The 25,018-nt window shown below is 44.7% G+C and overlaps 1 protein-coding gene across 2 annotated transcripts in view; it reads left to right on the forward strand.

The window, feature by feature from the left end:
- Positions 1-1,878: 1,878 nt before the first annotated feature.
- RELL1 (RELT like 1) overlaps positions 1,879-25,018 on the forward strand; it is a 156,584-nt gene continuing 133,444 nt past the window's right edge. For both annotated transcript variants that reach the window (XM_029589553.1, XM_029589563.1), the window contains exon 1: positions 1,879-2,030. In XM_029589553.1, the coding sequence (XP_029445413.1) occupies positions 1,958-2,030 (73 nt within the window). In that variant the 5' untranslated portion in view covers positions 1,879-1,957. The remainder of the gene's footprint in view (positions 2,031-25,018) is intronic.

Here is a 25,018-nt window from a genome sequence, read left to right on the forward strand (position 1 = left end):
CGTACAAACAGTTCCAAAGGGGAGACTTTCAGCCCAGAGAAAGCCGCTGAAGTCTCTTTCTGTAGGCTGAAGTATGTAGGATGGAAGTGGCTACAGCTGAAAGGAAAGATCAGCATTGCGCTGACCAAGCTCTACTCCTAAGTGAAAAAAAAACAATTGAAAAAAAAGATCACTTAGTATCAACATGCAACTAAGAGAAGGGCAAACACTCTAAATGTAAATACCTTCAATGTCCAAAAATAATATGAGAGAGAAAGGGGTCACTCATACCTAAAACCATCTATCCACTAGACAGGAAATTGTTTTTAATTTGTTTTTAATTGCATATTCTTAAAATTCTCAAAACATATGTTGGGCAGAGGACATGGGGACACGATGATAGGATTGAACACCATCTAATGGATAGACGGCTTCTGTGTATGCGTGAACCCCTTTCTCTCTCATTCTATTTTTGGACATTGAAGGTATTTACATTTAGAATTGTTTGTTCTTCATAACTGTTATGTTAACATCCAAAGTTTACCCTTGAAGCCATCCTAGAACCTTAACATTCCTGGATACCCACCAAGGCCCAGTACTTTTTTCCAGACCAAGATGAAACTACTGGCAAATATTCTAACAAGTATTAAATCCTGGCACGTTTCTGTTTCCAAGTTCACATAACCTTGTTTTATTGTAACTTTTCTTCCTCTTCAATATTAATGTTACAACACCCCTGTTCCATGTGAACTGATATGATATGATTTGTATCATGAATGTCGGTATAGAAAAGAGTTACATAAATAAATAATAAATAAACATAAGAACATAAGAAATTGCCATGCTGGGTCAGACCAAGGGTCCATCAAGCCCAGCATCCTGTTTCCAACAGAGGCCAAACCAGGCCACAAGAACCTGGCAATTACCCAAACACTAAGAAGATCCCATGCTATTGATGCAATTAATAGCAGTGGCTATTCCCTAAGTAAACTTGATTAATAGCCGTTAATGGACTTCTCCTCCAAGAACCCATCCAGCTTTTTTTGAACCCAGCTGCACTAACTGCACTAACCACATCCTCTGGCAACAAATTCCAGAGCTTTATTGTGCGTTGAGTGAAAAATAATTTTCTCCGATTAGTCTTAAATGTGCTACTTGCTAACTTCATGGAATGCCACCTAGTCCTTCTATTATTCGACAGTGTAAATAACCAATTCACATCTACTCCTTCAAGACCTCTATCATATCCCCACCTCTTCTCCAAACTGAACAGCCCTAACCTCTTCAGCCTTTCCTCATAGGGGAGCTGTTCCATCCCCTTAGCTCTTGCCTAACAACATACGGTATGATGGCAAAACAGAATGGTGCCAGCCTCAGGCCTGGGTGGCACCATTTTAAAAACAGAACCTGGTGGAGCCAGGGCAACTGGGCATCACTTCTGCCCCATTTCCACTTCTTATCAGTAAGATGCCTATTTGGGTCTGGGGTTTTGATGAGCACTCTGGCTCACTAAAATTTGTAATGAATGGTGGGTAAGGTTAAGTTGAAAAAGCTTTCAGAAACATTTAAGTATTTATTGATTTCGAAAACAAGCCCAACATAAAAAAAAAGCGGAAGAAATAAACGGGAGGGGATTCAAGTTGTTAATGACTTTTGTGTGACAACGCGTTGAAAAGAATTTAAGAGCAAAAGAAGAAGCCAGCGAGTTACTACAGAAAAGTTCCAGGTTTTGACAGCGCCGCACGTAGGCTTTGAGCTACCGCTCCCGGCTCTTTGAGCTGGGCCGGTGCGATCCAGCGCGCGCTGGGTCACGGGGAGGGAAGAAGTTGGACGCGTAGGCTGGGTGACGTCATGGAAGGGGAGGGAACGGTGTGGGGCTGGCATCTTTTGGCAGGCGCAGGCACAGCAGGGGGAGCACGAGAGGGTTCTGAGTGACCGACTGGCTGTGAGCGTGCGGAGCCTGGGAGAAAGGGCGGACATGGAGCTGCTGGTGGGAGCAGCGGTAGCGGTAGCAGTTGGAAACGGTCCCTTAGTTCTTCCTCAACCTGCTGGTGAGTAGTTCGCCCAGCTCCCTGTTTCTCGAGTGGGGATGTGGCGTGCCTGAAGACGTACTTTGCACAGCGGTAGTTACATCGCGCGCGCTTTCTTTACAGGGTTGCTTTGGGAATGCCGACCGCACGATTCTCGCCCCGTATCATCAGGTTTGGGGTGTGTAGGGGGCCGGGCTCCGAGTTTTCTCTTTCTTTTTAAATGTTTTTTTTTTGTCGCGCTCTGTTATGTGTTTCTCTGTTCCGGACGTGGGTCGGGGATAACTTTTAGATGCTTTCGGTCTCTTCCAAAAGAACAAAGCACACGAAACCAGAATTATCTAGTGCGTCCTTTGAATACGTAGACATGAGCGTCAATACATTTGTTGTAGGTGACACTTTTTAAAAAAAATTGGGCAACATAAGCGATACATTTCTGTTGAGTTGTCTTATTTGTTGACTTTTACGTTTTACAAAAAGAGAGAGAAGCCCCATGCATGCTTTTGCTTGGCAGAAGATTTCCTAGTTTTGTTAGTGGTAAAATGTCTCATGTTTTGGTGCTTTCGGAAGAATTTTGCCGATTTCCGGGGTACTTTCCATTGATTCCTCTTTCCTGTGCCTCCGTAGCAGCGGGACGCCTCGGCTTGAGCTTTGCAGCTTTTCTACATCACACCTAGTGATGTTACTAGAAATATTTACTGTTCATCAGTGTTGACTTTACAGTGCTAGCGCTCTCATTGTGAATTTCATGTTTATATTATGCAAGGTGGCGAAACAGGAACTTGCTCTGGCTTGCACGGCTGCTAATGTGGCTAATCCTGAGGTTTGTAGGTCTGCAATAGTGGGAGTTGGGCTGAAAGGTAGGTAGTGTAATACTGACAGGGATCTTGTAAGTCCTGCAATTTGATGCTTACCTCATGTGCTTTGGCCTCCAGCCTTTAGCACTCTAGTGTAGTGATAGTTTTGTTTTTTTTTCACACTTGTTTTGTACCAGGATGTTTTCAGTTTTGTCTTGGGGTAAAAAAATGACAGGAGTCTGGTGACACCTTTATAGTTAATATGATCCCCCTAGGTCTGAACAGAGACAATAGCTTCATGACTCATTTAAACTGTTTTCAGATCATTCTGTCTTTTCATACTTGCCTGAGATGTCTGTAGACTATACTATAGAATGCTATTAATACTCTCTCCACACCATGTCCTGCCAAATCCAATGCCTTTGTGTTTTTTTTGTATATATTTTACCCATCTCCTGTACACCACTTTTTGAATCTGAAAGCTGTCCTTGAAAGCTCATGCTTCAAAGGTTAGTCTACAAGGTGTAGTCCTGGGGGAAATCTGTGCTGAATCCCCCCCCCCCCCCGCACAGAATTTGGCTTAGGAGACCCCGGCATGCTGCAAATAGAGCGTGTGCCGTTTGCGGCAAACATGAAGGCTCCGGCGTGCCATGAGCGGAGCGTGTGTGTTTGCAGCGAAGATGAAGGCCCCCGCTCATGGCATAGATGAAGGCCCCGGTGAGAGTGAATGTGTGTAGAGAGGAGTGTGTGAGGGGGAAGGGTTATGGGAGAGGGAGATGAGAGGGGAGGGGGGGGAGAGACTAGGGAGGGTAAGCAGGAGGGTGTGAGAGAGAGCTGGGGGGTGCTTGAATGTGGTTGTCAGAGAGAGGGAGCCTGCATGAAGAGATTGTAAAGGAGTGTGTATGTATGTGAGAGACTGGGAGCTGGTGTGTATGAGAAAGGGATCGTATGTATGTGAGGGTGCTAGCCTGTGTGAAGGGATTGTGTATATGTGAGAGCCTGTGTGAAGGGGTGTGTGTGAGAGAAAGGGGGCTTGTATAGATGTGTAGGCAAGAAAGAGGGACCCTGTATGAAGGGATGTGTGTTTGCGAGGGAGCCTTTATGAGCATGTGTGTGAGCTCTAGAGAGAGGGAGCATGGGTGTGAGAGGGGCCGTACTGAGAACAGGGTCAAACTCTGGGAGTGGCGATAGAGTGGAAGGGGTTGAGCCTTGAGGTGGAGGTGAGAGATACTGGCAGGTAGAGAAGTTGGGGCCTAGAAGGGCAAAGTGGCCAGGGGAGTAGGGAGAGCGAATGGAAGAGACACTTGTACAGTGAATTTCTAGGGAAATTCTGCTGAAAATATTTAAAATTTTGCATCTTTAAGAAATTTTTTTGTATTAATTTAAAATTTAATTAGTTAAAAACTGTCATGTAAACTGTTATTTTGACCAATATAAAATATGCAGAATATTGCAGAATTTTAAGCTTTTTGTGTGTAGAATTCCTCCAGGAGTAAAGGTGCTACTAGACTGTAAGCCAGAAGCTTAAGATATTGTTCTTGCTCTGACTAGCAAAGGTGAATTAAATTGCAAAGGGGAGAACCCCTGTTCACTCTCTGTTCGAAGTAAAAAAAAAACCAAACAAACCCGGGAAGAACAGTAAAGGCAAATGGTGACTTGTGAATGTTGGTCCAGACAGAGAGGGACCAATACAAATTCTTTCTCTTGAAGCCTACAGAAGACCTTCTCACTTATGCAAATGTTAAATTACCCTCTGGTTCCACTACAAGGGGAGGGGGCATGGCTGGAATTATCCCCTGAACTGCAGTGACATCAGTTGGACCTGGCTACAATTGCTAGGATTAAATGGATATTTCCGCAGAAGGAAAAGTCCGAGTTGAATGGACCTATGGCAGTTCTTTGAATCAGAACTTGCGGTGTAATCCTGGACCAGAGCCTATGAGGAGCAGGGGATCGATTGCTAATTAACTTTTTAAAAAAAATTATTTATTTTCATTATTTCAAAGAAAACATCGATTTATAAAAGAAATATGGGGTCGTGACATTTCCAAAATATCAATACTAAAACACAAAGAATTATCTCAAATCTCATCATATGTCATTCCCACTCTTACCTATACAACCAATGGTAATTTCATAGCAAAATAACAATATAGCAATGTAACTGAGGCTGAAATTTAAAGATTTATCCATTACATTTTTTTAAAATAAGAAAAGGCCCAACATAGAACAAACTGCACAATTTTTTTAAATTCTTAACTAGAAGCTGGGGAAGAAGTGACTAGTTTCCTATGTTCCACAAAATTCTTGAATTGCTCAGGCACAAAAAAGATAAATATTACCTCCTGTTTTTTTATCAGACACTTACACGTAAAACAAGAGAAACCTAGTGTGATCACTTCCTGACAAAAGGCTAGAAATTCTTTTCTTGGATTCTGCGTGGTTAAAGCGAGATCTGGGAAGATCTTAACAAGTTTATCATAGAAGATAATAGGGTACTTACTAAAATATTTTTTCATGGCCTTATTTAGGTCCAGAGAATTAACAAAAGTTACCAATAAAGTACTCCAATCTATTACTTGTAAGGCAGAATTTTCAAGAAAATTTGTAAGATCTCCCTGAAAAGGTAATTCAGATGTGCTCAAATGTACATTTCTTTTAGACAGGAAATAACAAACATGAATCATAGGCAGTTCAGTAAATCCTAGTGTTTCTTTTAGAAATCTTTTAATAGTTTCTAATGGTACTAACCCAGCGACTCTAGGGAAGTTAAGAAAACGTAAATCTAAACGCTTGGCATTATTTTCAAAAGCCTCTATGCGTCTAGATATACGTTCTCTATCTTTTAACCACTGCAGCATGAAATTCCTGAATCTTTTTCTCTTTCTTCAAGACTTTTAAATCTGTCCTCAGATTTCTTTATTTGTTTCTGTATTTGGAGGATATCTTGTTGTTCCCTGCACATACCAGGATCATTCCAGACGGTGGGTTATGTTCCATGTCCAGCAGATGGAGTCAGAACACAAAATTCCCAGGGGAGGACCCATATAACCACGCCTCCCCTGTAACAGCTCTCAGTAACGTTCTGACTCCAGCAGATGTGAGCAGGGGACTTGTGGTCCCCAGCTTGTTATCTTAGGGCTACCTTCTCAGGGGGATCAAGTTTAAAAAAAAAAATAAAAATAGGAAGTTTTAAATTTACAGTTTAGGTCACTTTGCTAAGGCTCCTCTTACAGCAGGGGGAGAGCTCTCTGCTGGTGCTGGCTCATCGCTCTCTAGCCTGGTGACTTGCTGACAGGCTGTTGCCTGTTTTCTTTCTTTCTTTTCTCATTTTCCTCACTGAGGGCTCAGTTGGGGTAAGTGTATTTTTGTTTCATCTTCTTTTTCAGCAGAAGACTGCAATTTTTGGACTCCGTTCGGCTCTCTGAGGTGAAAGTCGGTAGTGCCGGCCTCTCCCTCCTGACCCAGGTTTTATATCCTTTTGGGGAGCGACCGACGTCCCGACCTGCGGCCCCGCGAAGCACCATTCCCCGGGGCCGCCTGCTGTCGGGAGGTTAATTCCCCGTCAGTTCTTCTTTAGGTCGGTGGGGGACCGCGGCAAACGTCCGTTGCCGGGTCGGCGCTCATTTTAGGCGCGAGCCACCTGTAGAGCCTCCCTCCCCTCTCTCTCTCTCTCCCTGCGGCGTTGCAGTCCGCGGCGCCTTGTGAGGGCTCCGACAGGGCCGGATTATTTTCTGAAGAGGGTCTGTGCTCAGGCTGTTTCCCCGAGGGGGGAATGTGCGCCAGCTACTAGCAAGGACATTCGAGCTGCAGACCGCGTGGGAAGGAAGCGCCAGGCCCCGTTCTCTCTCAACGCGGGAACGGCGGCCATTTTGTTGCAAGATTCTGATGCCGTGCTTTCTGAGGAGGACACGGATAATCCGTTCTCCACTTCTAGGCCCGTTTTGGACCCTTACTCCGAGTTTAATCCTGATAGGCAGAGGGGGGATCCCCCCCCCCGGGGGGGGTGACCCCTCAGGATGCCAGGCCTTTTCCCCTGAATTCATAGTCCTGATGCACAGGGCTTTTCTTCAGAGCAGAGGCACGACCTTCGGGACCTGGGGACCCTCTCCTCCCAAGATACCATGTCCTGCCCCCCTCCTGGGTGGGACCCTCCCTCAGGCTCGCCCCCCCTTTAGTAGGCGGGGGAACGGGGACATCTCTTGGCCCTACCGGGACACCATCGATAATACAGACTTCGTCGGGGGAAGGACAATCCCAGGACCCTGACGTGGACGACCCCACCTTGGCGGCCCAGGTGGAGGGCGATGACCCTAGGGTCCTCCGCATCTTCCAAGCGGCGGAGTTAGAAGACCTCATTTCCTACATCCTCCAGGAAATGGATATTGATCCTCCTCCAGAACCGGTGGGGCCTGACCCGGCTCTCAAGAAGGGGGACCCCCTCCTAGCAGGACTGCGGCTTCTAGCCAAGTCTTTTCCCACTCATCACAAGATCTTGCAGTTGATCACTCGGGAATGGGATTCCCCGAAGGCCAACCTTAGGGTCGGTAGAGCCATGGAAAAAAAAAAAAATTGTATCCCCTGCCAGCTGATTTTTTGGAAATTCTCAAAGTTCCCGCCGTAGATTCTGCGGTATCAGCGGTCACAAAGCATACCACTATTCCTGTCACTGGAGGGACGGCATTGAAGGATATGCAGGATCGGAAGCTGGAGGTTTACCTCAAGCGTATCTTTGAGGTCTCGGCCTTAGGGATGCGGGCGGCTATCTGCAGTTCCCTCGCACAGCGAGCGGGTCTTCGGTGGGTGCAGCAGCTTCTCACCTCCCAGTCCTTACCAGACGCTGAGGCTCACCAGGCGGACAGACTGGAAGCTGTGGTTGCCTATGGAGCGGATGCTTTATATGATCTTTTAAGGGTCCTAGCCCGAACCATGGTGGCGGCGGTCTCAGCGAGTCGGCTCCTTTTGCTTCGCAATTGCCTCTTCGAAGACTTGGATCAGATCATCAAGTCCCTTAATGAGAACGCGGTGCACAAGTTGCCCGAAGATCGACCCCGTTCGTCAAGATCATATAATTACTCCAGTAACCGTTATTGTAACCAGCGGAGAGCACGTCCTCAGAGGCAACAGCCACCTCGGGCTCCCTCTTCTCGTTCGCACTCCTGGAACCGGCCCTTTCATGGGCGCCGCCAGGGTAAGGAAGCGCAGGGTGCTGGTACATCCGCTAAATCTACCCAATGATGCCAGACGGACCCGCGAGGTGGTCCCTCGACTGGGGGGTCGCCTTGCTCTCTTCTACGAAGAGTGGGTCCAAATTACGTCGGATCAATGGGTTCTGGATATTCTAAGACGCGGTTACGCTTTGGATTTTGTTTGCGCTCCTCGGGACCGGTTCCTGTTTTCCCCTTGCGGGTCCTTAATCAAACAGGGAGCCGTGCGGCAGACCCTCGATCGTCTCCTTCAATTGGGGGCCATAGTGCCGGTGCCAGCCGCCGAACTGGGCCGGGGGCATTATTCAATCTACTTTGTGGTTCCCAAGAAGGAAGGTACTTTTCGTCCTATCCTGGACCTCAAGCAGGTCAACTGGTCCCTCAGAGTCCCTCATTTCCACATGGAGACACTCCGTTCAGTGTTAGCGGCAGTTCATCCGGGAGAATTCTTGGCTTCGTTGGTTCTCACGGAGGCGTATCTCCACATAACAATTTGTCAAGCTCATCAGCGTTACCTACGCTTCAAAATTTTGGGTCAACACTTCCAATTTCACGCTCTTCCCTTTGGCCTGGCCACAGCTCCACGGGTTTTCACGAAGATCATGGTGGTAGTGGCGGCATCCTTGTGCATCCTTACCTAGACGATTGGCTCATCCGTGCAAAGTCACGAGCGCAGTGTATCCTCGCAGTCGACATAGTGGTACAACTTCTCCAATCTCTGGGATGGATTGTCAACTTCACCAAGAGCAGCCTGGTCCCGTCCCAGTCGTTGGATTTCTGGGAGCTCACTTCGACACCAAGAATGCCAGGGTTTTTCTGCATCCGGGCAGAGCTCATTCTCTGTGTCAGCAGATTCAAGGATTTATGGCGCTCGAGATGCCCACTGCCTGCAGGTACTGGGGACCATGGCCTCGACCATCGATCTGGTTCCTTGGGCATTCGCGCATCTGAGGCCTCTGCAGAGATCCCTACTCTCCTGGTGGCAGCCGGTGTCGAGAGATTTCCAGGCAATCCTTCCAATTGCGAGAGGAACCTTCATCAGTCTCCATTGGTGGCTGGAACCGCGGCACCTAGCTCAGGGGGTGTCGCTGGAGGACCCGGATTGGGTGATTATCACCACGGACGCCAGCCTCACAGGCTGGGGAGCGGTCTGTCGGGACAGCTCAATCCAGGGTCGATGGACAGACGAACAGTCGAAGTGGCCCATCAACCGCTTGGAGACCAGGGCGGTCCGTCTGGCGTTACAGGGTTTCTTCCCCATAGTACGCCATCAAGCAGTCAGGATGCTATCGGACAATGCGACTACAGTGGCGTACATCAATCGCCAGGGAGGCACGAGAAGTCGGTTGGTCTCTCTGGAAACCGACAAATTGATGGAGTGGGCAGAGCTTCACCTCCAACGACTAGCGGCCTCGCATATAGCAGGAGTAGACAACGTATAGGCGGACTTTCTCAGCTGACAAAACTTGGATCCCAGAGAGTGGGAGCTCTCGCAACAGGCGATGCGGATAATAGTACGGCGATGGGGGACACCGCACATATACCTAGTGGCAACCGCCGGAAATGCAAAGGACGCCCGCTTCTTCAGCCGCAGGCGGGAGCGCGGCACCGAGGGCGTGGACGCGCTGGTCCTGCCCTGGCCGCGCCACTGTCTCCTATATGTTTTCCCACCGTGGCCCCTCGTGGGCAAGGTCATCCGCAGGATAGAGGCACACCAAGGGCCGGTGATCCTTGTGGCGCCAGAGTGGCCCCGACGACCGTGGTTCGCGGATCTGCGCAATTTGACGGTGGAGGGTCCCCTTCATCTTGGTCAGCTGCCACGTCTTCTATGTCAGGGACCAATATTTTTCAAGGAGGCAGATCGCTTCTGTCTTGCGGCGTGGCTTTTGAGAGGCGTCAGTTGAGGAGGCGCGGTTATCCGGAGCCGGTTATTTCAACGCTACTGAAAACATGTAAGATGTCCACCTCTGTTACCTATGTTCGAGTCTGGAAGGTCTTTGAGGATTGGTGTGGAGTGAATGACATTCTTCCCATGCAGGCCTCAGTACCACAAGTCCTTTCCTTCTTGCAGGCAGGTTTGGATTTGGGTCTTGCTTACAATTCTCTTCGGGTTCAGGTGGCGGCCTTGAGGGCTTTTCTTCGCAGTGGAAATAAGGAGTTTCTGTCCTCTCATCCGGACGTCTCCCGTTTCCTTAAAGGAGTGAAACACTTGAAGCCTCCGATTCGTCCACCTTGTCCGTCGTGGAATCTGAATCTGGTGCTCCGAATCCTCTGTGGTTCGCCGTTCGAACCTCTAAGCTCGGCTACCATCAAGGACGTCACTCTCCAAGACCATTTTTCTCGTGGCAATCAGTTCAGCAAGACGTATTTCCGAGCTGCAGGCCCTATCCTGTCGTGAACCATATCTTCGTTTCACGCCTGAAGGGGTTTCGCTGAGGACGGTTCCTTCTTTTCTCCCTAAAGTGGTTTTGGCATTCCACCTCAACCAATCGGTGGAATTACCATCTTTTGCCTCTTCTGAGTCTGGAGACCTGCATACACTGGATGTATGGCGGTCTCTGATACGCTATCTGGAGGTGACTAATGATTTTCGACTCTCCGATCATCTGTTTATCCTCTGGTCCGGACCCCGGAAGGGTTGCATTGCCTCCAAACAATCTATAGTGCGGTGGTTGAAGGGAGCGATCATAGCGGCGTACCTTGGCGTAGGTAAGTCCTCTCCGCTGGTTGTCAAGGCTCATTCTCTTCTAGCCCAGGCGTCATCTTGGGCGGAGAGCTCCTCCGTCTCCACTCAGGAGATTTGTAGGGCGGCCACCTGGAAGTCGATCCATACTTTTGCGAGACATTATCGCCTGGATGTCTGTGCTCCATCAGGCGGTCAGCTTGGAGACAAGGTAATACGAGCAGGGCTGTCTGCGGCCCACCCGTGATGGGAAAGCTTTGGTGCATCCCACCGTCTGGAATGATCCTGGTATGTACAGGGAAAAGAAAATTATTCCTTACCTGCTAATTTTCGTTCCTGTAATACCATGGATCATTCCAGACACCCTCCCTTGGTTTGGGGGTTTGCTTGTGGGACATCCCTGCCTACCTGTCTTAACAATCTTTTACTCTGTATTTCAAATACTGCGCGTCTTTTTTGTTCACACACTGCTGTTCGCAAGTTCACTGTTCAGAATTTAGTTGCTGTTTATTTGGACAGTGGTTATTTCAATTCCTTCTTTGATTACTTGATCCCTCTGTTTTTAGTCTCTCTCTTTTGGGCTTTGTTAGTCTAGTTACTGAGAGCTGTTACTGGGGAGGCGTGGTTATATGGGTCCTCCCCTGGGAATTTTGTGTTCTGACTCCATCTGCTGGACATGGAACATAACCCACCGTCTGGAATGATCCATGGTATTACAGGAACGAAAATTAGCAGGTAAGGAATAATTTTCTTATTTTTTCCCACTTATAGAATCAAACTTTTCATTCAGGCCTTTAATATTAGTCGCCATACCAGCCATTAAGTCCCACAGCATTTCTAGTGTGACCACGGCAGGACGAGTTAGAGTTTCCAGGGACTCACCGCCTGCAGCCTGTTCGTCACTTCCACTCCTGGGGTTAACCCAGGCCAGTTCTACCTCCTCCTCTTCTGGTCTCGGGTCGGCTGTCTCCAATTCCAGTCCTTCTTCGTGGGCTTGCAAAGCCGCCGCCTCCGGACTAGAAATGGTGACCCCTGTGGTAGTACTTCCAGGGCACTCATCACTTGCTCTCTGCGCTGGTGGAAATCCAAGATTAGGACTCAGTGAAGCCTCCTCTGTAGATTTGGGCTGCCCTCCCAAGCAGCTCTAGTCATCAGGATCCTCTGTTACTGGGAGTTTTTGTGCAGGTGAGGACATATATCGGATTATTTCCTGCTGTATTGGTGAAGGCAATGGTAGGGAAGGGTAAACTCTCACCTTTCACTTCCTCTTTGGAGGCATTTTGGAGGAAATATTTTCTTGAAACCAAGACAGGGAGCAACTCCATCCATGACCTCCATCTATGCTGCCATCTTGCCTCTCAGTGAACTTTTTAAATTAGGTATAAAAGAGAGGTTGTCTTTTTTTTTTTTTTTGTTTGTTTACAGTCAGACAGAGCAAGCAAAAGATAGGACATAGCAATGAGGTGAGGTTCCTACCCCAGCCATATGGTTGCTACCACCAAAGAAAGATCTGTTGCAGATTGATTGGAGCGTTCATCATCACCATAGTCTGTAGAATAGTAATTGCATAGCAGTTCTGAAAAAGCAGTGGTTTGTTATTTTGTAGTATGGGAAAAGTGTGAGTTTCAAGTATTTCCTGACCTTTTGTTTCATTTATAGCTAGAAGGACAGTATTTAGTATCTGCGTACATTCAGTATCAGGCTGACTTAATTGCAAGGAAATTAGGAAGATTTGTCACGATTTTATATAGAGTAGAGAGGGAATTTTTATAGATATATCTTTTTTTGTTTTTTTGTTTTTTGTGAGAACTGGTACTTCAATCTCCTGAAGCAAGTGGACCCTGCAGCCACATGATCTCAAGCACACAGTTGAGCAGCTTGTCTAAAGAAAAGTAAAACAGAACTCACGTGAGACTTAGCTGAGAACTTATGTTGTTATTCTGGCCAGAATTAAGGTGGGAGTTTGAAGTATTTTGCAAGTGAAATGAACTGAGATACAGAGTAGGGCTAGTGATTTTTCTTTTAAATCTTGCAACCTGATTTTCCTCAATTTTCCATGTTAATAAAATTCTTTCTTTTTTTTTTTCTTTTTACTATAATGCCATTTGTCTGTGTTTTGCTATAGACTAGAGTATAAGAATCCTAATGCGCTGTGTAACTGTGCATGCACTGATTTTTATATGCAATACTTGCTGTAGCTACATAAGGTGGGTTTTATGCTCCAGCTGCTCCTCCCCATCCCTGGTTGTGTGGGCACATTACATGTCTGTCCCTAAACATACAGCTGAGAGGTGGAGTTATTTTTGTAGCCCCTCCCACAATGGGGGAGAGGTTTACATGTCTCCTGTCATTTCTTTACTACACCAGACTACACAGCTGATATCTCAGGGTAGAATACCTTAGCCAGAGAGCATAATTTCATTTGCCATTCCTTAGCCTCTTATGACAGATTCACTGAGCCATATGGTCTTATGATGCAGTTATGCAACTCTCAAGTCTAGGTTTCTCAAACATTTTATAAACATCAAATATGCAATGGTTTATATATGCCATCTGTTTGTATTACTGCACAAATAACGCCTAGAGAATCTGGCTCCCATTAAATTGGTTAGGAAAACATTTCATTCAGCTTTTAGAATGTTAATTTTGATTTGCCTTTTCTATGAAGATTGCCATCTAGTCACTGAAAATACTGTTAACATTTGAAACAAGTCTGTTTTTTAGGTGGTGGGCAGGGAGTATTGTTAGAATGTCCAACTTATCTGAAAAAAGATCAGATCAATTTTAAAGTAGCAGTGCATCTCACTGGAATCTTCAAAATATTAATTTTTTTCAGTTTTTTTGTCTGTATTATGTCTTTATTTCTGTTTCTTCATTTTTATATAGTTTGTGGGTATTCTACCTCTTTTTGAAAGTTGTGTGTTTTTCTTTTTTTTATAGCCATGTGTATTTTTAAATCTCTAATGAAAATCACGAGATGTTTTTAAAGAAAAGGTGAATGGATTTTTTTTTTTTGTTTGAGGTTAAGTACAGTGGAACCTGCCTTGAGGAAAAGAGGTGGACTGGATGACCTATTGAAATGACTTCAGACCTTATGATTTTTAAGTCCACTTTTGAAACCATTTGCATTGTTCTGATATACTTTTGAACTTTGTGATGTCTGCTTAGGCTTATGATAAATAGTAATGTCACATCTATTTGTATTCATAGTGTTGGGATTAGCTGAGAAATAAAGTGCTTTCAGAAATTTTTTAAACTCAGGAAGATGACTTTCAAACAAATGAGCAGGGCAGCAATTATTCACACACATGGCTGTGAGCAGATATGTGCATTTATTTAATCCATTTTATTAACCCACTATTTCCAATTTGTTCAAGGTGGTTCACAATAAACATGCATATCAATTAAAACAAAATGCACATGCATAAAACCTACAATAAAATACATGGCACTTGTACTAAAACTTTAATAAAATAAATGCAAAGGTATAAAGCAGCTGCTGTTCAAAATTTAAATTACCTTCAAGCTGATACAATACGGGCACAGTATAAAAAAAAAAAAAAAGTGAATCCGTTTTGGATGCCTACTCTTTCAATGCGCGTACGGCCCCCTTTCCTGAGCGCACGATACAGTATTTAAATAAGAGACCTTCACGCACTTTTTTGGCGCCATAATTTGTAAAAAAAAAAACAACAAAAAAAACTCATCCATAACGCTACTCCTTTTACTGTATCAGACGTCTACACAGTATCGCACGTGGATGCGCAAAACTTCTATCAAAAGGCTATACATGTCAGATGGAATAAGAATTTCCAATTTATATTCATTTTCAAATCTATCATAGCTCCCCCAATGCGACGTCATACTGGGCGTCATAATCCTGCCTGGGAGGTATATAAATTGGTGCTCGGAGTATGACTGTCCTTCTGTATTCAGTTCAAATTGGGTCCGTATTATAATCAGCCTACTGTGAACTGGTGCCTTGCTTATCGTAGGAATAGCAAGATTGAGATCAACATTGGTATCGCTTCATTTTCAACAGGTAAGAGACACAGTCAATGACGCATCTTTCCTGGGTGCTCATGACTCAGGTGGCCCAGCACAGGCCCGTAATGGACGCTCAGTCATGGACGTCCAAGAAAGCAGGAACCTCCATGATTTCTGCTCGATGGCCACCCATTGTGGGTCTCTAGTCGGTTGGCAAGTCCTGCTCCTTTCATTTACTGCATTTTTTTTGTCCTATGCTCATGCTGTCCATGTGCCCTGCTTCTTTGTTCTTACCATTAACTACATGTATCTGTGTCTGTTAATATTAGCCATGTGGCCAGCTTTTCCCTTTTTCCATTACTTATTAGTGGAAAGCTATATTGACATCTGTCAGTGCACAGTTGATATTCTGACATGTTATCTTGAATTTATATGTATTGTTTGTTTATTAATGACTGATGTATGCGCAGTTTTTATTTTCATTCAGAGACCGATCTTTATGGCAGCAAAACGAACCTTTTCTCAGATGATGAGAGAGGTTGGAGATCTGCAAGAGCATGCAGCACTAGCGGTAGCCAAGCATCCAAGAAGCAAACAAGTGATGCTCGCTTTATGGATAGCAAGAAGGAGCCACTATACCGTGCCGTCTGAGAGAACTACAAAGTTTTCTCTTCAGATCAAAGGCTTCTTCTACAAAGAAGTGGATTTGGGAGAGGATTGTGCTGTAAGTCAGCGCTCTGTCAGTAATGCCCAGGGAGGTCAAACAGATCCAGTACCGGTGATGCACCACTAAGAAGGGAGGTAAAAGAAAAGGTCGCCAAAATTGAGGTGGCAGCAAACAAGACTCATGGGGGCCACCATGTGATATTGCTTTGACCCCCCCCCCCCCTCGAAGAGCTAGACCTGAATACTGTGTGCCCAGAGGTCATGGCTGCACTGTACGGCACCGATACAGGAGCCAAGTGAAGGTATGCATTTTGAAAGTGCCATCTTGTTTGCATTGCATGGTTTTTTGTTTTTTTTTCTTTATGGCTTTTAGGTGGGCAAGAGTTGAGAACTTCAACTCGTTTTTCTCCATCTTTCTCAACAGATGCAGTCAACAATAATGTGGAAGATGTCGTGGAGGAAGAGACAGAATCCATTCCCACACCAGAATTTGTCTTTCCTATATCAACCGAGGAGTCCCCCAGCGAACAAATGAAGGATAACAATACTCGGACCCCTAGCACACTAAAACCTTGATCAGGTTTATCTCAAATTTAGGGAGCTGAGGCATCAACGGCACCAGCCCAGGACAAGGCAACAGTGGCATATGACCTTTTTTAGGCATTGATGGACTGAGCAAACACTTCATGTCCAAAATACTGTCAGGACAGGAACGACACAATGAGTTAGTACACAAGGAACTCAAGGAAATATGCACAGAGATCACTGAGGCAGTGGCTAATCAGTCCAGCTTAAACAATTTGATCAGCACCATCCAAGATGTAGCCAGTGCTTTCTGGTCTCTGAAACACCTATGAGTATTAGCGAAATAAAAATATTTGTTCAGTGAATGCAGTGAATTATGTTTAATTTATGGGCTCTTGCTTTGACAAAGTTCAAGTTTTCGGCTTAACCACTGTAATGGTTAATTGGGTCATGGTGGAAGTGGGGATCCTTGCCCTGAACTATACACTAGGCTAGAGGGGATAAGAGGTGGGCATTGGAGGCCGTCAGGGGCTCCATGTAATAAAAAAAAAAAAACAAAAAAAACTATTCCGGGAAATTTAATAATCCAACATTAAATGTGATTTTTAAGCCACGCAAATATAAAACATATCGGATCATTGCCTTCTCCCTCCCCTCTTCCCCAACCGTCATAGTCATGCCTCTCCCCTGATAACATCATCCCCTTCCCACCACTTCCACCAGCAGCATCTATAACATCACTTCCCTAAACCACTTGAATCCCTCTCCCTCGAATGCTTTGTACACAGGACAACCACCATCATGTTTTATCCAAAATGCTATTTTTCTTAATAAAATGTATTTTTACTATGTTAAATTTTTAAAAACATAAGTATGTGCAGGAGGTGCTGGGATGAAAAGGAGGGGACGTGTCCATGGGGGTCAAGGAGGAGCATGGTCACCAACGACAGGGAGACAGTGTCCGGCTCGTTGGAGCCCGGGACATGGCCATCAGCGACTGAGCTGCTGCTATCCATGGCAGCAGCTCAATCATTTTCTGCTGGCCATGCCATAGGTCCTGCAAGATGGCCACCATCTGCACTGACAGGACCTCCAGAACATCCGGACCATGGATCAATTGGACCTGGATGTTCTGTACAGCAGAACATCCAGGCAGTACAGCAACCCAGGCGAGGCGTCTCTCGTCCTCAATGATGAGCTCTGCCAGGAACCTGACATCTGCTTTGGAGAAATTTGGAAGCTTCCCGTGAGTCATGGCTACCCAAAATAACACTCAGAATGGATGTCTGGATGTGATCACGGGGGATGGACGTCCATGATCATGCTTACGAAAGACCGATTCCACGTGGATGTCTGTTAGTTGACTCGCAGCTCTTAATGGACATCCAAAATTCAAATTTGTCTAGGTTGCGCGATCCCTTTCGGGAGACCCGAAGCATGGATGCCTTGGAATGGCCTAGTCCTTGGGCGTCCATTATCTAAGCCAACTGGGCAAGGTGTCCATGCTTTGAGTGTCCGTGAAGGCTCTGCATATCCATGACAACTGAACGCCCAAGGCAGCCGGAAGCATGACCGCCTTGGAAAGGCCTTTGGCGCCAGTTGTTTAGGGCGCTCTATCCTTTCACGGATGCCCAAAGCATGGACGCCTTGGAAAGGCCTAGTCCTTGGGTGTCTGTTAGTTAGGCCAGCCGGGCAAGGTGTCCGTGAAGGCTCCGCATGTCTGTGACAACTGAACACCCAAGTCAGGGGGATGTAAATGACAATGTTAAAGAAATTCCAAAAATGTATTGACACATTTAGAAAAAAAAAATGTATACGATACTTTTTGGTGCTGGGTACAACTGTTATCCTTCAATCTCAGCTCCTGAAATAAAACACAAAACAGGATTTAGCTTTTGTTCCCCAGCGATGGGATTTATTGAGAGGCCGAGGGGTGGTGCAAGCGTTCGGCATACATAGGATATTGTGAGGCCAAGATGACTGGGACAGACTCCATTCAAGATATACAACTTATCTACTGTTATAATAAGGAAACTATAAAGATTTTGCATAGGCAGTTTGAATCAAGACTACATCAGTATCCTGTCAAGGGTTATAGGCGTAATTGATAACAACTTACATGAGAAATAGTTCGCAATGATCCTTCTGCGAACATCGTAGCCCCTCGCTGTGTTGTCTATCTCTGCAGCCAGGTTCAGATGTGGAACCGGTGGCAAGTTTATCTGCGACCTCAGCATGCACGCCAAACTGCAACCATGTTGTATAGCTTGCAGCAGGCTATAATGATGCTCACCACTTTTTCCGCACTGTATTGCAGGGCTCTACTGGAGCGATCCATGCATCTGAATCTGCCTTTCAGTACGCCGAAGGTCTGCTCTCTCATTTCTTGTACTGCTATGTACTTCATTATAGCATATTTCAGCTTTGGTGTATGGGGACTGGAGCAGAGTTAGCAACCAAGGCTTACAGCCATACCTGCCTTCACTTATATAAGGTGTAACCAAGAAATGCATCAACAGCAGTGACAACAGCAAGCATAAAAATAGATTCACATCTTACAAATATACATATACTCATTTTATACCTCACCAACCTACCATTACAATCCTTAACAAAATACTTTCAGAAATTAACACAACACATCGCATGCCATCATCTCACCTGGCTGCCTAGAACCCTGTACCATACCAATGTTACTTACTGAGCAGCCAGCCATCGCAATATCTCCCCTGTGGGAAATGGGCTCCAAGCGATGAATGTAGGAGTCATGGCAGCTCCCAGAAAATCTTGCCACAATATTGAGGATTCAGAGGTGCGCATCGCATGCAACTTGCACATTCACCAAAAGGAATTGCTTGCGGTTCCGGAAGGTACTTGTCTCTTTCAGTTTCGGGGTCAATGCAATATGGGTGCAGTCTATGGCACCCAACACATTCGGCATCCTAGCAATTGCAGGACCTAGCAACTGCAGACCCTGCAGTTGTGCTGGGTCCTCAGGAAACGCAATGTACTTCTTCATCCACCTCATCTCCTTCAAGACCTGTGCAAAATGCTGCAAGAACGAGGCCTGAGTCATCCCTACAATGAAAGCAACTAGATTTTGAAAACTTCCTGTGGCAAAAAAATGTAAAGTGCCCTTAAGTTTTTCGTCATTCCAGGCACAGCATGGTTGCGATTGGCTACAAAGTCAAGGTCACTGTGTAGGTTTTCATAAAGGGCCAGAATTGCCCGCAAGCTGAGCCGTTATCTTCGCACCATATCTGCTCTAGTAACCCAAAGAGAGTTGTTCGTAGGTGAAAGATACATTGCCAGCATGGTCTACGGATGGTTCTGGCCTGTATCAAAAACAAAAGAACACAAGACATACCATATTGGGTTTGACTAAGGGTCCATCAATTACAGCTTTAGCCTATCAAGTCGCAAGTAACTTACATTATCATTTTGCAGTATTATTAGTAGTAGTAATATTGTGCAGTATCAACCTGTATGTAGGAATAGCTACTATCCACTAATCCATGGAAGGATAAAGGAAGAGGCCATAGCCAGCATAAATTGATTGGATGTCCATGTACAGTCCTTTCTTCATGGATGTCCCCAATTTTTTATTGTTGCATGGATGCCTCAGAAAGGTCGAGCCCTTTGGCATCCATTTCTGACTGGTTAATATGTCCCGAATGGTACATAGAGGCATGGATGCCTTTGGGTGTCAGTTGTGAGCTCCTTACAGAAGTCCATCGACTCCCAATTCTGGCTTACCTCCTCAGGTATTGGCACCGGCTTTTCTTGTTTTTCCTTGTTCTGAGCAATTGCTCTCCTTCGCCTGGCATTCCTTATTTTTGCTTTCATACACAAAAGAAAAGCCAGCAAGGCAAAAATGTACAGAAAATCCATCTTGGATGTGGTCAGAATCACACAAAGCTTTCCCATTACATCTGCCACTAGTAGCACCATCACACTAACACCAGCGAAAGGGTAGGTGCTAAATTTTACATGTAAAAAAGCTTTTTAGGGATGCACTACTTCTGGATGCGCATTATTGTATCAAGGGTACTAGATAATCAAGTCATTAACATGCTCTTTACATGCGATGGGCGCTATTACCTATATGCTGGTTAGCATGCATGTTATGGAGGTACTGATGCATGTATTGTATAAGATGTCATCTAGCGCATCCACATCACATAAAATGGTGCACTGGTCTTACTGTATCGGCCTGTTAATCAGGTAAAGCCTCAATAAATAAGTGTTTGTTTGAAGTTTAGAAAGAAACTAATCAGATTCCATGTGTACATCTAATGGCAAAGTATTCCAAGCTGCAGGAGTAGCTATAGAAGCTGCTCTGTTGCGTGTCTCTTGCAAAAAAGATTTAGGCAGAGAAGGAACAACTAATAATTTGAGTAAATGATCTCACAGAATACATGCAATGCATTGAATGCACATACTTTCCTACCTATCTAAAAAAAAAAAATGCATGTGCTTATTTTATGTGTGAAAGTAAAGAAGGATATACTAGCACAAGTCAGCTAATTTTAAAATGTGCATGCATAAATTAAATGAATAAGTTTACCAATTAGTCCACCAGTTCTTCCAGACTGCCATGAGTTGTGCAGTTTATCCCTCAAGCTAGAACAGACCGAAAGAATTGCTGCAGCTGTAGACAGATGTCCTCATGCTCCCAACATTCCCGAGCAATTAGGCTTGAGGAATTGCATAAATCTCTGAGGTTGCAGCAGATCCTCTTCCCATAGTGCAGCATTGTTTGCCTCCCCAGGAAAAGAGTTGAATGGGAACTCTTCAAAGACCCCATCGATTCAGGTTGAAGCAGCAGCGGTTATTGGAACTGTTGGAGCTTGTGTCAAAGAAGCATAAGCCCTCTAAGCACAGTGCATCAGCATTGTCAAGGTGACCATCATTGAAGCCATTGGTACATCCAATGCACAGTGCATCCCAACAGTTGGGCTACATTACTTCGGGATTCCCAGTGCACTTGGTGCACGGCACACCAAAGCCTGTAGTATGAATGGCTATGCTTCATCGATGCACCTCAAAGCTTCCATGCACTGGCCACAATGTGCATCCAGTCCTCTAATACATGACCCCATGATGTGCAGTCTTGATGCATTCAGTACTTGTATCGATGCAACATCTTCGCTCTGCACCGATTCCTCGATGCTTCGATGGATCTTTAGTGAATTGCAATCTGACATTCTTCCAAAGCATCCTACTCTGTTGAAGCTATCGACACATCAAGAACTGGCTCATCAGGCTGCTCTACCAATATAACTTTACTTTTCTTTCTGCTAGACCAGGCCTCAAGTATAGGATTACCCTCCTCCACAGCTGATGGAGACAAAACATACCTCTTTTATGACCTCACTCTGGGCTATAAGGGAGGTGTGGACCTAATCCAATCCAGTAATCTGTCTCTGGCAACTTTGTCCCCATGAAGAGGACTGGGTGATTCCTTGTTGATTCTGGAACAATGACCCCTACGAGTTGACTTTTCCCAGTGGGAGTGTTTCTCCCAGGACCTTCCCTGGTTGAGGTCTGGGTGGTTATTCCTTACTTCTAGGGATCTGTGGAGCTCTTGGAGAATGGTTTCTCAATCATGCAAGAACCTTGCAGTCCTTTAAACAAAGGAAAAAGGGGCCAGCAGGATCTCACTCTTGCCCTCTTAGCGGCAGCAGCCAAGAGGCCTAAGGAAGGCTCAGAACCTTCCCCTTTGAGGCATTTGATCACTCATGCCTTTGGGGAAGATTCACAAGAAGGTTGCAAGTTCTTGGAGAAGGACAGTTCCATCATAGTTTGCTTATTCCAGGAAGAAAAACTGGTGGCCCTTCTTTCTAGTATGGTTGAGGTATTCAGGATGTCAGATTCTTCCACTAAAGAACTGGTTGAGGGGGATCATATTTTTCAGGACATTAGCCACCAAGGGCATTTCCCTTGCACAGTGCCCTCATATGTATGGTTCATATTGAATGGAACATGCCACGCAGGAGATTAAAAGGGGGAAGAACTTTGATAAGATTTACCCTCTGCCACTGGTGGAAAAGAAATGCCTCCTGAGAATCCCTCGCATTGATGCACTGGTTGCACTAGTCACATGGAAGGACCACCATTCCCCTAGAGACTGGATCAGCTTTATAAGATGGGAAAACAGAGGCAACAAATGAAATTGCTCTGCAGGCCTCCATTTGTGAAGACTATGTGGCTCAGTCTATCCTTTGTTGCATCCAGCAGCTCCCAGAATTAGCCTACCTGGAATCAGCCATAGCATTTTAGGCTGATGATATGTACGACCTAATGAAAATATCCTCTAGAGTTCTGGCCTTAGAGGTAAGGTCCAGAAGGCTTCTATCCCTTAAGTTGGACTGCAGATTCTGTGTCAGTGTCATGCCTCTTGTGAATTACATTTCAAAGTTAATCTCGTTTTTGGAGAGGACATATATAAAAGCTGGTGAAGGATCTAGTGGAATCATAACCCCAGAGACTTCTTGAGGATAGGACTCACACAGGGGCACAGTGTTTCAGCACTTGGGCACTTATGAGATTGGTGCAGGTATAAAACCACAAAGTAGCCCTCTTTGGATGCTTGAATTAGGGACCAATCCTTTCAGGGGAGGAGGGTAAGAAAGGCAAAGGCATAGCTGTCTGCAGCTGCAGGTGGCGACTGTTAAGCAAAGTAGTCCCAGTAGGAGGGTGGCTGCTGAGGTATGACACGGAGTGGACCGGAATCGATTGTTCTTTTGTGGTTTATAAACTGGTTAAAAGCCAGGAAATGAGTAGGATTAAATGATCTGTTTTCACAGTAGAAAAAGGTAAACAGTGGAGAGCCTCAGGGATCTATACTTGGACCAGTGTTTTTTAATATATTTATAAATGATCTGGAAAGGGAAACGAATGAGGTGATCAAATGTCCAGATGACACAAAATTATTCAGAGTAGTTGTCACAAGTGGATTATGATAAACTGTAGGAGGACTTTTGAGACTGGAAGATTAGACATTCATACGACAGATGAGATTCAGTATAATGTCTACAAGTTCAAGGGGACTCATATAGGTAAAAATAACCTATATTGTAGTTACATGATATTAAGTTTCCTTTTTAAGGGGTTATCACCTAGGAAAAAGATCTGGATGTCATAGTTGATATTACATTGAATTCATTGGCTCAGTGTGCTGTGGCAGTCAAAAAAGCAAACAATATTAGAAATTATTAGGAAGAGAATGGCAAAATCGAGGATGTTATAATGCCTCTATCGCTCCATATATAAAAATAATAAATAAAAATAAATGGTTAGACTGCATCTTGAATACCTTGTGCAGTTCTGGTCACCACATCTCAACTGCTTGTTGCCAGCATTAGTAGCATGGGATTTATTTCGTGTTTGGGTATTTGCCAGGTATTTGTAACTTTTGGCTACTGTTGGAAACAGATACTGGGCTTGATGGACTCTTGGCCTGATTTGGATGATGATCTTTCTCAACTGATGACGTCTCCTTTTGAGTTGTCATCAGCTTTCTTAAGTTCTTGACATGGAAAATATTGATCCTTGTAAGAGGTTGCATCAGAAGAGTTAGCAAACTCCAAGCTCTTGTTCACTATTCACTGTACATGCAATTCTTCCACAATAACGTGGTTCTCCTTATTTGCCTCAAATTTCTGCCGAACATTGTCTCTGCTTTCCATATCAATCGATCCATATTATTGCCTACCTTCTTTCCAAGACTTAGTGCACATGAAGGTGAGAAAACCCTTCATGCCTTGGCCTACTACAAGAAACTAACTTAGTCACATCACCAAATTTTTCAACTGTTTTGTGTTATATGATCCTAACAAGTTAGGTGTGGTAGTTGTCAAACATACTTTCTCTGGATAGCTGAGTGCATTCAACACTGCTACACCTTAGCAGGATTGCAAGTCATAGATTCTGTAAAAGCTACTCAAGTGAGAGTATGGCTTCTTTTGTTGCTCATCTTTGAAAAGTGCCTGTAGTGGATTATCTCCAAAGCTGCATTTCTGTCGTCATACCTTTTCATCCCATTATTGTCTGGATACTCTCTCAAGGATTGACAGATTCGGATGGGCAGTTTTGCGTAACCTGTTTTTGCAGTAGTCCACTCTCCATGCTTCAATTCTTCTTTTGGGACTCCCTTCATGTAATGGCTTATTCAGCCTGCTTATTAACGGAAAAAGCAAGTTTGCTTATCATAAGCAGTGTTTTCCATAGATAGGATGAGTTAGCCATGGCATACCCACTTACCTCCCTAGAGAGTAGACTACTTAGTTAGCTCTAATATAGATTAAGGAGGTTCACAAGGCAATATCTACGAGGGAAGCGCTCTCACATGCTCAGTAGAGCTAAAACATCTACTAGCTAGGAGAGATGAGTCTGGGTACAGCTGGATGTTGTCACCCTACATGCAATGGCCAATTCATTCTGCTATCCATGTAAAACATTTATGCTAAACAAACTTGCTTTTTTATAAAATATGGAATGTGCAAGTGGAGGCTATTTACGCTTGTATATGCTAAGTTTTTTTTATGTGCATAAGTTTTGAAAATTCACTCCAAAGTATGACTACAGAAGCAAAATGTAAATCAGAATTGAAAAGGTTGCTGTAGCGACATTTTATTTGGTTATGTGCCAACCAAATTTTGTAAACATAGTTTGCTGGTACAGCAGCTTTAAGGAGGTTCTGGCAGTGTCATCATACATTTTGCTTCCCCATACAGTTGAACCTTGTTTTAGCTGGAGAAAATCTGTTTTGAGATTTAGCTTCACCTTTTCTTCTTTGCACATTCTTGGGATGGCTATAACAAAATAAGATCCATCAGTTATCATAAACATACACCTTTCTTAGATCTGAACAGCAGTAATGGCACAGAGCACTTACAGTCAAGTGCTGCTAGCATATTCAGAGTACAATGGATTTCTTAAAGTATCAATATTTTCTATTTTGCTCAGGCTGTTATATTAGTTCTAATGGGTCAAGCTGCAAAATGTCTGGTTAGAAATAGTGTGGCCACCCCTATTTCAAGATTAGATGTAGCATAAAAGGCATTTTTTAAACACAAATGTATGTTAATCCATGGCAGTTAGATGGTAAGCTTATCACAGTTTTACCAGTTTTCCAATGTTAGC

Source organism: Rhinatrema bivittatum, chromosome 1 (assembly GCF_901001135.1).
Source record: "Rhinatrema bivittatum chromosome 1, aRhiBiv1.1, whole genome shotgun sequence".
Lineage (NCBI taxonomy): Eukaryota > Metazoa > Chordata > Amphibia > Gymnophiona > Rhinatrematidae > Rhinatrema > Rhinatrema bivittatum.